The 13,109-nt window shown below is 34.8% G+C and overlaps 1 protein-coding gene across 2 annotated transcripts in view; it reads right to left on the bottom strand.

Annotated features, from left to right (window-relative positions):
* The window catches only part of ETS2 (ETS proto-oncogene 2, transcription factor), a 32,068-nt gene that overhangs the window by 5,633 nt on the left and 13,326 nt on the right, over positions 1-13,109 (bottom strand). The window contains exons 3-8 of one of the 2 annotated variants that reach the window (XM_069075011.1): positions 10,738-10,858; positions 9,355-9,474; positions 8,596-8,796; positions 1,891-1,974; positions 792-1,016; positions 121-388 (exon numbers count right to left, since the gene is read on the bottom strand). In XM_069075011.1, the coding sequence (XP_068931112.1) occupies positions 121-388; positions 792-1,016; positions 1,891-1,974; positions 8,596-8,796; positions 9,355-9,474; positions 10,738-10,858 (1,019 nt within the window). The remainder of the gene's footprint in view (positions 1-120; positions 389-791; positions 1,017-1,890; positions 1,975-8,595; positions 8,797-9,354; positions 9,475-10,737; positions 10,859-13,109) is intronic. The other variant, XM_069075010.1, reaches the window with a different exon arrangement.

The following is a 13,109-nucleotide window of genomic DNA, read 5'->3' on the forward strand; positions in this document are numbered from 1 at the left end:
TGGAATGTAAATAATAACGTACTTAACCTAGAAACATCCTTTATAAACATGGAAGCACAGCCATGCAGGGAATAAGAGCAAATAAGGTCTCAGCCTATAAGCTCTAGGAGGTGACAACACTTGCCTGTAAAGCCAGCAAGAATGGCAGCTGGTATAACTGGTTTGCCTTGTTCTACTGGGTCACTTCTTTCTTGAATGTAATCCTTGAAAGACATGGTAGGTTTATTTAGGCATAGGGACTGGTTGCAGTCATCTTCAAAGCTTTCAAATGAAGGCACACGTTGCACATCCAATAAAGACGACTGGCTATTCCAAGACTGTAGCAGAGAATCATTACTTTCAAAACTGTCCTTGCCATTTTCAACAGAATCATGTTTTCCTGGCTTACCTTTTGAAAGAAAACCAAAATGCATATTTTCATTCTTATGAAACAATGGATCAATCTCATTAATTATTACACCCACTTTATTTGGATTAGTATTTGAGTTGATGCTTCAACTCTACTGATGTATAGTTAAAAAATGTTCAAGTGTTTTACGATGAATGACTCAGTGGTATATTCTTTAGCTCTATGAATTACACAAGCTGAACTGGGAACTAACCCATATGAAGTGACAGGAAGAGCACAAAGTGATAGAAAAAATCAGCAAGTGCTTGCTTGATTCTTAATCTAGTGGTTGACCACAAAATATGCTTATTATGAAAATCAATCTGTAACTCATTGTCTTTAAGTGATTTTCCTAAAATCCAAAACCAAAACATATTTACACAAAAAGGCCTTTCAATCTTACCAGGATTATTGATGAGCAAATTCAAATTATTTCCCGGAAAGTCTGGATTCACTGAGCAGTAGTTCACATTTATTGTATCAAGTCGGGATTTGGAATACAGCTGAAACTCCTGCTCAGAACTAAGAATATCAGATCCTGTAGATGACTGACACAAACTATCCAGGAGGGTTGTTTTGGTACAACTTTGTGTTTGCATTCCATATGGCAGCTGATCCATACTACCTCCTGTAATGTATCATTGAACAGTATTGGTACAGCAAATAGTAATATCGTCTTTATCTTAACTTTTCAAAACCCCAAATCAAATATCACCCTTAATCTTGTCAGTCACTATCCTAGAAAGCCACAATCTACTAACAGCAATGTATCTTGTGAAGAATTCCACAAATGAAAAAAAGATTTCACCAGCTTTTTCAACTTAAAAAAAAAAAAATCCTCTCATTAAAAGTAGACTTTGCTGAGAAAGCAACTAGCAACTAGTTTTCTCCAGATCTAGAACTTAGATGTTATTTCTTCTGGGTGGGTGGTATTCTGTTATTGTGGGAGAAATACAATTTTTTGGAGAATGATGTAAGCTGATTTGCTTGGGTATAGCTGCCATGTGATTTTAGATCTGAAGTGGATGATTACTACGTTGGTAGTGTTAAGAATTATGAAATAAAAGGAAAACTCATAGCAGGTTGTAAAATATTCATTTATGTAGATTTTTTTTGGGGGGGAAATGGATGGCTGATTATCATCTCAATGGTCTTACATTCAATTACTCTAAGATTAGATCACCAGCAGTATTTACTCTTTCTGCAAAGTTTGATTTTATTAATCTAGAGAAAAGGGTATACACTGAAAAGAAAGACTTCAAGTTCATTTTGGGCTTTTAAAAATGACAAGGCTCAGAGCACATTTGAAGATGACTTTCTGAACTGCGCATGCAACTGATTCCTAGTTTTCGACTGGGTTTTAAATTTCTAAGGTTAATGAGGTTGTTAAATTCTATTTCTAGTTATAGTAATTGTCCAGATAAAATCTATTACAGAATACTAATCTAAGATAAGGCACACATAACAGTGATATGCTTAAATATAAAAGCAATTAGACTAACCTAATGAATTACTATTGATCCAGTGAGTCATTGAAGTGAGATGGGAGTTTTCTGCATAGAGATCTTCTGCCTTTTCTTGATTCTCTGAAAAGCCAACAAGAATATCCAAAAGTTCAAATTTAACTACATATATTGCAAGACATTACAATGTGTGTGCATGAATGAACACAGGCTTGCACATATATGCACATACTTTTACTCACATGTTTATTTAAATATACAAAAAGAAAATAATTAAGTCTACATGTCGTGCTTGCAAAAAATCAGTTTTCCAAACTGTATTGTCATATCTAAAAAGAAAGTAATCTTCTGATACACAAACACACACACACACATTTAGGGATTTTTAGGTTATGTATCCAACTGAATACTTTAGAGTAAGGAAAGATTGATAAAATAGAAATTAATGTGATTAGAAAAAAAATGTTATTAAAAACATGATACTGCTACCAAAATGGAATAGACTAACAACACTATTTCACAAAAGGACTATTACAATAGCAATAAGGGTTGGTCTCCCTGCTCCAGTCTACCCTCCACTCAACTGTTAAATTGATTTTCCTAATGCACAGGTCTGGCCATGTTACTCTCCTACTCAACAAACTACAGTAATTCTCAATATAAAACCCTTTAAAAATCCTTACTCACCTGGCCCCCTCCTACCTTTTCAGTCTTTTTACACCCTACTTCTCCCACATATTCTACAATTCAATGGCACTGGTATTCATCTCCCAAGCTCATGCATTTTCACTGTCTGTCTTCCATACCTGAAATATTCTCCCTCCTCATCTCTGCCTCTTGGCTGGCTTCAAGTAGCAGCTAATATCCCATCTACTGAAAGAAGTCTTTCCCAGTCTTCTTTTATCTCAGTGTTTTATTATGTTTATCTCCAATTTCTCCTGTATATCTTGTCTCTGTATAGTCATTTAAATACTACCTCTCCCTTACCTTTTTTCCCTTCAGTTTATTTAGCAAAATACCTGGCACAAAGTGATGCTTAATAAATGCTTCACGATTTGAAATGAGTTATTTCATTAAAAAAAATTAGGTGTCTCTCTAGTACATGTGCATATACATATATTTATGTACTGAAGTATGTGTATATACACATACACACCCTGATTTATTGTATCAGTAAAGACTCCTTTGCACAAACCAGTTTTGTTGCTGTATCATTATCAACAAAAACAAGCATTTATTATGCATTTACTGTGTGTTAAAGGATGCAGGGATACAAAATGCAAAAACACAGGCCCTACCTTCAAAGAAACTGAAAAAGTACAGTCAGGTAGGAGGAAAATCAGGAGAGATCAATGAGGCAGTGAGGTGGCACAGTGGATAAAGTGCTGGGCCTGGAGTCAGGAAGATCTGAGTGCAAATCTGACCTCAGGAATATGGATGGAACCAAGATGGTGGAGTAAGAGAAGAACCTGCCTGCTCTCCCAAATTCCTCTCCAAACCACTCTAAAAATAACACTTCAAAACAAATTCTGGACTAGTAGAACCAATAAAAGGATGAAGTGAAAGTAGAACACAGTCCAATGGAGGCAGCCCAGCACCAGCCAGAAGTAAGGCCCCAAGAGACACCTTACCTCCCACCTACACACAAGGCAGCTGTGCGGTCAGATACAAGCCAGCAGCAAGCCCTGCCCCAGCCTTGGGGAACAGCAGTAGCAACTGTTCTCAGACCACAGATGATAAGGGGATGGACAACCAGTCAGAAGGAGATTCAAGTGGATACTTTGTTGGCACCAGGTATGAGACGGTTGCACTGTTCATACGGGTATCAAGGTCTCAGTCCCAGGGCAAGAAGGAGCAGTAGCACACTAGAGTGTGTGGCTGCAGAGGAATAACTATCCCAGTCAGAGACCTAGTTAGAAAAGGGTGACTGTAGTCTCTCAAAGACTAGAGAATAGACCAGGAAAGCAGTGACCACACCTCTCCTTGGATCATACCAACTTGGGAGAACTGAAAACTTATAGGCCCCCAGAATTAACTCTGAAAACAGCACCAAGAAAAATCTGAAGCTTTAGGACAGTACCACTTTCATCCCAGGAGCAGAGCCCAAACTTTAACATAAAATTAAAAGTCAAGAAATAGGTTAGAAAATGAGCAAATAACAACAAAAAAGAGCCTAACCACAGAAAGTTAATATGGTGACAGGGAAGGTCAAAACACAAACTCCAGAAAAGGTTAACAATGTCAAAAACAGCTACACTGAAGCCTTAAAAAAAAAAAAAACGAATTGGTGTCAGACCTAAAAAGAACTCCTGGAAGAACTCAAAAAGAATTTTAAAAATCAACTAAGAGAGGCATAAGAAAAATTGGGAAATGAGAGTGATGCAAGTCATGGAAAAAGAGTTAACAGTTTGGTAAAGGAAGCACAAAAAAAGGAAAAAGATGTAGAAAAATTCAATGAAGAAAACAACTCATTAAAAATTAGAACTGGCCAAATGGAAAAGGAAGCAAAAAACTCAATGAAGAAAATAATTTCTTAAAAATTAGAATTGGGCAAGTGGAAACTAATGACTATATGAGACATCAAAGAAACAATAAAACAAAATCAAAAGAATGGAAAAATTGAATAAAATGAGAAATGCCCCATTAGAAAAACAACTGACCTGGAAAACAGATTTGGGAGAGATAATGGACTACTTGAAAGCCATCATTAACAAATAGAGCCTAGACATCCTATTTCAAGAAATTATCAAGGAAAACTGCCCTGATATCTTTTTTTATATGTTGTTTACAGGAAATGTACTTGAAGCAGGAAGACATACACAAAGTAAAGGTAAGGGGGCTGCAGCAGACTATTATGCTTCTGCTGAAGTAAAAAAGCAGGGGGTAGAATCATCATCTTAGAGCAAAACTAAAAACAGACCTAATTAAAGAGATAAACAAGAAAACTAGTTCTTCCTAAAAGGTACTATAGACAATGAAGCAAATATCACTACTAAACACATATGAACCAAATGGTATAGCATTCAAATTTTTTTTCTTTTTTTAAAGCAATTGGGGTTAAGTAACTTGCCCAAGGTTACACGGCCAGTTATTTTGTGTGGGTATCTGAGGCTGGAACCGATCCTGGGTCTCCCGACCCCGGGGCCAGCTTTCTTACTCACTGTGCCACCTGGCCGCCCCAGTATTCAAATTTTTTTTTTTGCCTTTTGGAGGGCGATTGGGGTTAAGTAACTTGCCCAAGGTTACACGGCTAGTTTTTTTGTGTGGGTGTTAAGTGTCTGAGGCTGGAACTGAACTCGGGTCCTCCTGACTCCGGGCCGGCCCTTTACTCACTGCATCACCTAGCCGCCCCCAAGCATTCAAATCTTAAAGGAGAAGTTAAATGAATTATAGGAGGAAATCATAAAATTATCATAGTGTGGGACCTCAACTTCTGCCCTCTTAGAACTGGATAAATCTAACCACTAAATAAACAAAAAACAAGTTAAAGAGGTGAATAGAATTTCAGAAAAGTGAGATACGATAGACCTCTATATAAAAATGATTGGGAATAGAAAAGAATATACTTTTTTCTCAGTTCTACATGGCTCTGGCACAAAAAGTGACCACATATTGCATAAGAATCTCACAACCATATGCAGAAAAATTAAATGCATCCTTTTCAGATCATTCATTTGTACATTCAGATGTACAAAAAGTACATCTAATACAGGGCAATGGAAAGATAAGAGTAAAAATTAATTGGAATCTAAATAATCTAATCCTAAAGGATGAATGGGTCAAAGAACAAATCACAGAAACATTAATTCATTGACAACAATGAGACACAATACTTATGGGATGCAGTGAAAGCAATAGTTAGGGAAAAATTTATTTTTCTAAACACATCAATGAAATAGAGAAAAAAAGATCAATGAATTGGGCATGCAGCTAAAAAAACTAATTAAAAATTCCCAATTGAACACCAACTTGTAAATCCTGAAAATCAAAGTAGAGATTAGTAAAACTGAAAAGAAAACCACTGAATAAATAAAACTAGGAAGTTATGGGTAAAAAAGCATGTGCACACACACACACACACACACACACCCCACTGGTTAATTTGATTTAAAAAAAAAAAGGAAGAAAATCAAATCACTAGTACCAAAAATGAGAAATTCATCACCAATAAAGATATTAAAGCAAATATTAGGAGTTATTTTTCTCAATCATGTGCTAGTAAATTTGACAATCTAAGTGAAATGGATGAATATTTACAAAAATAAATAGCATGGATTAACAGAAAAGGAAACAGAATGTTTAATAATCCCATCTTAGAAAAATAAATTTAACAAACCATCAATAAACTCCCTAAGAAAAAAACTGCCAAGATGGATTGACAAATGAATTCTATCAAACTATTTGGGAAAACAGGCAAAAAAGGTTTTTTTTTTTGAAAAAGACAAAAAATTCTGTCAAATTCCTTTTTATGACACAAATATGGTGCTGATATCTAAAACTGAAAGGTGTGAAAACAGAAAAAGAAAACTATAGACCAATTTCCCTAATGAAAGGACCTATGAAGGAAGATGCTATCTACATTTGGATAAAAAATTGTTAGAAGTATGCATAATGAAAATTGCATAGTAGAGAACAAAAGAAGACTTAGAAGGAAGCACAGAAAAGAAATTATCTTTTTTTGTTAAATGTACAACATTTGAAAATGATGTGCAGGATTTATTACAGTTTTTTTTTTTAAAGTTAACATTATGAAATGGAAATTTACAGTTTTATACTGAACCCTCTTCTTATGTTGTGCTGTGTACATGGAAATGTACTTTTTTCCCCTCTTTTTATATTTAAGTTCAAAATGAACAAAAATTTTAAAAAGAATGTAAGTCATTCCTCAATTGCTAAATGGTCAATATATATGAACCGGTGGTTTTCAAAGAAATCAAAACTATCTATAGTCAGAAGAAAAAATTCTCTAACTCACTATTGATTAGAGAAATACAAATTATAACAACTCTGAGGTACCACCTCCACACCTATCAGAGTGGCTAACAAAAAAAAAAAAAAAAAAAAAAAAAGGAAAATGATGAATGTTGGAGGGGATATGAAAAAACTGGGACACTAATGCACTGCTGGTAGAGTTGTGAACTGATCCAACCACTATGGAGAACCATTTGCAACGATGTCCAAAGGGCTATAAAATTGTGCATACCTTTTGACCCAGCAATGTAACTACTAGATCTGTACCCTAAAGGAATAAAAAAGGGTAAAGGATTTAGTTGTACAAAAATATTAATAGTAGCTTGTTTTGTGGTGGCAAAGAACTGGAAACTGAGGGAATGTCCATCAATGAGGGAGTAGCTGAAGAAGTTGTGGTATGTAATGGAATACTATTGTGCTATAAGGAATGATGAGCAGGATAGTTTCATAAAAACCTGGAAAGACTTACACGAATTGATATAAAACGAAGTGAGTAGAACCAAAAGAACACCATACATAATAACAGCAATATTGTACAATGATCAACTATGAATGACAGCTATTCTCAGCAATATAATGATCAACACAATCCGAAAGGACTCACGATGAAAAATGCTATTTACCTCTAGAGAAAGAACTGATGGGGTCTGAATGCAAATTGTACCGTACTATTTTTCATTTTATTTTTTGTGGGGGTTTTTTGGTTTGGGTTTTCTTTAATAATATTACTAATGTGGAAATGTTTTGCATGACTACATTATGTATAACCTTTACAAAACTGTTTACAATCTCAGGGAGGAGGAAGAGAATTTGGAACTCAAAATTAAAAAAAAAAACCTGGTCTCAGGTATTTACTATGCAACTCTGGGCAAGTCACTTTACCTTGGTTGGCCTTCAACTATAAAATGGAGATAATAATAGTACCTATTTCTCACAGTCGTGAGAATTAGGTGAAGTAACATTTGTAAATACAAAGCACAGTGCCTGGCACACAATAAGTGGTAAATAAATGATAAAACACACACACACACACACACACCCCAAATTGGAATAATCCAATTCCTGCCCTCCCTGGTGTCAAGAAGGATAAGGACTAAGAAATGCCATCATATTTGGCAATTATAACCATCATAGATAACTTTGAAGAGTGGTTTCAACTGAATTAGGATAGAATCCAAACCACAAAGGTTTTAGAAGAGTGAGAATGGAAGAAATGAGCTTTCTTAAGGAGTTTAGCTACCCCCGAGCCATGAACAAAAAAGGGGGTGGGAGGAAACAATTCAACAAAACCAACCAATACATCAAACAAATCTGACATCATGTGTAATATTCAACATCTGTAGCCAGTCCCCATCCCCTCTTTCCCAAATAAAGGGAAGGAGGTTATCTCTTCTTTGGAACCAAGCCTTGTCATTATAAATTAACAGCACTAAGTATCAATGGTTTTGTTGTTTTTTCCATTTATATTGGTGCAGTTGTGTATATTGTTTTCCTTACTTCACCTTGCATCAATTCATACAAATCTTTTATTCCCCATATTTTTCCTTTTATAACTTAGTAATGTTTCTCATATTCATGTGACACAACCTATTTCATTCCCTAATTGATTTGCACCTACTTTGTTTCCTGTTCACCGCCACTATAAAAATACTGCTACAAATTTTCTTGTGTTTGAGGTCTTCTTTTTATCATTGACTTCGTTTAAATAAATGACTAGCAGGGGGGCATTTTAGATACAATTATAGGAGAAAAGACATGTCATTCATTAGGTACCTTTAATCATCTGCTCCAGGTGCTCCCAAAGAATGTCACCCACAAAGTCAGGTGCTAGTTCCAGGAATTGTTCCTTGCCAAGATTGCATAAGACTTGACCATTCATGATAAATTTTTGGAAGTTTACATCCATCAGACTGAATTCATTGGTAGCCCAAAAAAGCCATTGGCATACCTGCTCTTCTGTCCAGAGCCAAGGATCTATGTGGGGAAAAACAGGATCAATGGGAGACAGTGTAGAAACACTGGAATTGAATCCAGGCTTGAATTCCAGTTTGAACACTTACTATCTGTGTGAATAAGAACAAGTCATTGAATCTCATTTATAAAATAGGGATACTACTACTACTTGAAACCACAAGGTTTATTATAAGAGAAGCACTCAGTAATCCTGAAGCATTAGATAAATGTTGTTATTGTTGTAGCAGTGGGAAGAGTGTAAATGAGACGCTACAATCTCCTCACTGGTGACATGAACCACTCACTGCACACAATCCAAATATGTTGTGATAGATTCTTTAAAAGGTGTGCTGTCATTACTATACTACTATGGAAAATGCTGAGAGTTAAACATCGTTACCAACAACTCAATGATTGTTTTGTCCAACTCTATACTTGCTAGTCTTTGAAAAGCATCTTAATCATCTCTTTTTAAAATAAGTCTAGATCAAAGTTATTTAATTCAATAGCAGTTGGTTAAGATGGACTACTTGGCTTTATTTTACACAGTGAAAACTAGCTACAAAAACAGGCACTTACTGTTAGGAATACCAAGACGACACTGTTCCTTTGTGAAACCACTAAAAGTAGCTTTTAAAGCTTGACTCATAACAGCTTTACTACATGGAGTCAGCAGGGGCAATTCACAATTGGTAGGCTCTAGAAAGTAGACAATACAATCACATTTAAAACATGAGCTTGTAACAGAAAATTAGAATTTGTTGGCAAATATATCTAATATTCTAAAATTAAAAAGGGAACACACACTCCCCAATCAGGAAACAGCAGCTTTGGCCATGAATTTTTTTATCAATCTATCAAAAGGCATTTAGTAAAAGGTTTACTATATGCCAGGCACTCAAAGACAAAAACAGGAAAACTGACAGGAATGCAGGACATATACACTGGTTCATTTTTTCCTCAATTTCTTCAACGTAATATTAGCACCTACCTCAGAGCTGTTGTGAGGATTAAATGAGATAATTATAAAAAGTGCTTAGCACAGTACTTGGCACACAGTAGATGCTATATAAATGCTTATTTTCTTCCCTTCCTATTCTCTTCCCATTTAATTCCTTCAAGCTGATCTCAGTGGCTAGGTCTATATAGGTAAAAGATCCATATGAGGCATATATAAAAATTAATGTAATTCAAGAAATACAATTGGTCTCAAGTTACTGCAAACCTAACAAATTCCATTTAACTACTACATCAGTGAAAGGGACTTCCTAAATGATCTTTAAAAATACAGAGATTATTGCCATTGTGTGTAAACATTGCAATTTTTATTTTTCAAAAAGCTCTAAATGAAGGAGGTTGAATGTGTGCTGACTTGCCATAAATCTACCAATACAGAATCACAAGACTGCAAGAGTTAGAAGGACTGTAGGGAGATCATCTAGTTCAACTCCTTTTGTAGACCAGGAAAAAGGGTTTAGTGACTCAAAATAGTCACTGGCAGAGTCAAAACCAGAACCCAGAGCTAAATAAGATCTGCCTCTCAAAATAACTGCTCACAATGGGGAAGCTAGCCTTCTGAGTGAGTATAAATAAACTGAAATCTACCATCTTTCAAAAAAAAAAAAAAAAAAAAAGAAACAAAATCAAAACCAAATTTCAAATGACAATGGGTTAGAAACATCAACTTCCTATATCAAAGAAAGCTTCCATCATTAGCTCCATCTGCTAACTCAGTGACATAAACACTGCCTAATTAAATACATCAACATCATTATATATAGAGAAATTAAAATATTACAAGCTTCATTATAATATCAAAATCAATGAAATTTACATTCCTTTGTGTATGTGACATTATTTTCACTAAGCTGAAACATCTAAGGATACACAGTTAAAGTACACATCTATATTTTACCCTAGAGAAAATTACACATGATTTGTGAATTGTGACCAGGAAATTACCATTAGAAACTGAATCCAAGCCTGTTGGTACCTCTTGAAGTGTCTGTTCCTCATTTAGTGAAGGGAAAAATCCTTCAAATAGTGAATCTGTGCATTCAAAGGTATCAAAAGCTGGTTGACGCTGCAAAAGTAAATTATAAAAATAAATTACAATGTTTGATTAACTTAAGCTGTTAGTCATGCCTCATAAAATAAGTGATTGAATTCATAATTAGAAATACACAAACTTTAAAAAAGACTTCATTACTGGTTGCAAAAGAATTAAAAATAAAGTGAATACAGAGTTGGTTCAGGCACTAGAGATATTAAAAATTATTTAAATCAGCAAATACTCATAAGATTCTAGCATTTGTAAATTACCAATATACTTAAAATACATTTTTCTTTATTCAGATTTCTGGCCTCTGGAAACTTCGACATTCAGTGACAACAAATACTGACAAATGCATCTAGTGACAACAAGTTTACTCATTTTTAACTCTGTATGCTTCTTCAAGGATTACAATTAGACTTTACCCAATTATTTCCCATGGTCACAATATAGCAAAATATTAAGCAATACATGAATACATTTGAGCTCCAGTAACATGTCAACTGCCTGTTATGAATATCTCTTCCTGGACTTCCTACAGGCACTTTAAATTTAATAAGTATAAAAGAAAACTCATTATATCTGTTTCCCCTGTCCCTCAAAATAAAACTGTCTATACTCCAAACGTTCCTATTTCTGCTGAGCGCACCACCATCCTTCCAGTATCCTAGGTTCACAACTGTGGAGTCATCTTTGTTTTTTAGGAGTGAGGAAGAGGGAAATGTCAATCAGCTGTCAAATCTATTTTGTATTCTAGCTCCATGACATCTCTCACACTGTCTTTACCTACAGCTACCACACTGGTTTGGGTGTTCATTACATCTTGCTCTGGTTACTTCTTTCATCTAACCTCTCCTCTCACCGATGCATCTTACACATAGCTTCAAAAGTAATCCTGCTTGAAGCAGCTAGGTGGCCCTGTGAATTGAGCACCAGTCCTGGAGTCAGGAAGAACCTGAGTTCAAATCCAGTCTCAAACATTTGACACTTACCGGCTGTGTGACCTTGGGCAAGTCACTTAATCTCAATTGCCTTGCCTATTCCTCCTCCTTCAAAAAAAAAAAAAGGAATCCTGCTAAAGAACACTTGTGATCTTGTCACTGTCCTGCTCAAAAATCTTCAGTTGCTTCCCACTGCCACTGAATAAAATACAAGCTGCCCTCTATCTATGCTTCTAGCTTTATTTCATACTGCCTCCCTTTACAAACTCTACATTCCAGCCAAACTGTTTCTTAAACCCAATAGTGAATCTTCTGTCCTCATTTATTTACCCAGGGATAGAAGGTCTTCTTCCCTCATTTCAGGTTCTTGGAATCTCACCAATTGTTACTGGTTTATCTTTCCTTAATTTCCCTTGTACCACACTCATTTTGTACATTTTATATTTGTTCATTAAAATAGAAATTTCTTGAGAGAAAGGACTTTTATTACTAGTATGCCTAATACAATATGTTACATAAATCTTTATGTTAACAAATAACTGAACATCTAGTTATGCTGATGGGATTTTGTTAATACTTAAAATTACAGGCAAAGTAGGTTGATTTTATGAAAAGATGAATTCTGATTGAGTTAGAATAACAAATAAGAAGCTTCAAAGTATATTTCTATTCCTACTAATCTGTGCCAAAATTAAAGCAATTTTGTTTTATATAATCTTAAGTACATATTTAAATTTCACTTCAATATCTCAAGTGGCTCTTTACGTTAAATAAGAACCTTCTGGTTTATTAAAAAAGAAACCTAGCAATGGTATTCATTTGATACAAATGAAACCTTTATTGTACTAGACATGTAAGAATACTAAGACCTTCTTCTTCCTGTAAGAGATAATGCTTTAATTTAACTTATTTAAGAAAAAAAAAGTATTTACATTTAGAAAAACCATGTTTTTTCTATGTAAATTAGAAATTTTATACCATGTGTAGCATGAAGACTCATCTATTAAGTCAACTAAAGGAAAGATGCATGGAGGCTATTAAACAAATAGAAAATGGATTTTTATGTTTTCTCTTATTTCAGAAAAGTAATACTATAAAAAATTGGAAATAATTAACTATAATCTTTGGGGAAAAAAATAATGTAGATCAGCAAATCAGAAATATTAATCCTCAGGTTACTTCTCAACCAGCCCAACTATGTGAAAATCTCCAATGGGAGGCAGCCTATGCCTAGCAGAAAGAAAGCTAGACTTGAATTCAGGAAGATTTGGTTCAAATCTCATTTCAGATTGTTGTTTGTCCTTTGTTTTCAAAGAAGACCAATGACACTATGGGGTAAT

This window comes from Petaurus breviceps, unplaced genomic scaffold (assembly GCF_028583685.1).
Source record: "Petaurus breviceps papuanus isolate PSGF00001 unplaced genomic scaffold, PetGlider_PUasm1.0 90897, whole genome shotgun sequence".
Taxonomy (NCBI): Eukaryota; Metazoa; Chordata; class Mammalia; order Diprotodontia; family Petauridae; genus Petaurus; species Petaurus breviceps.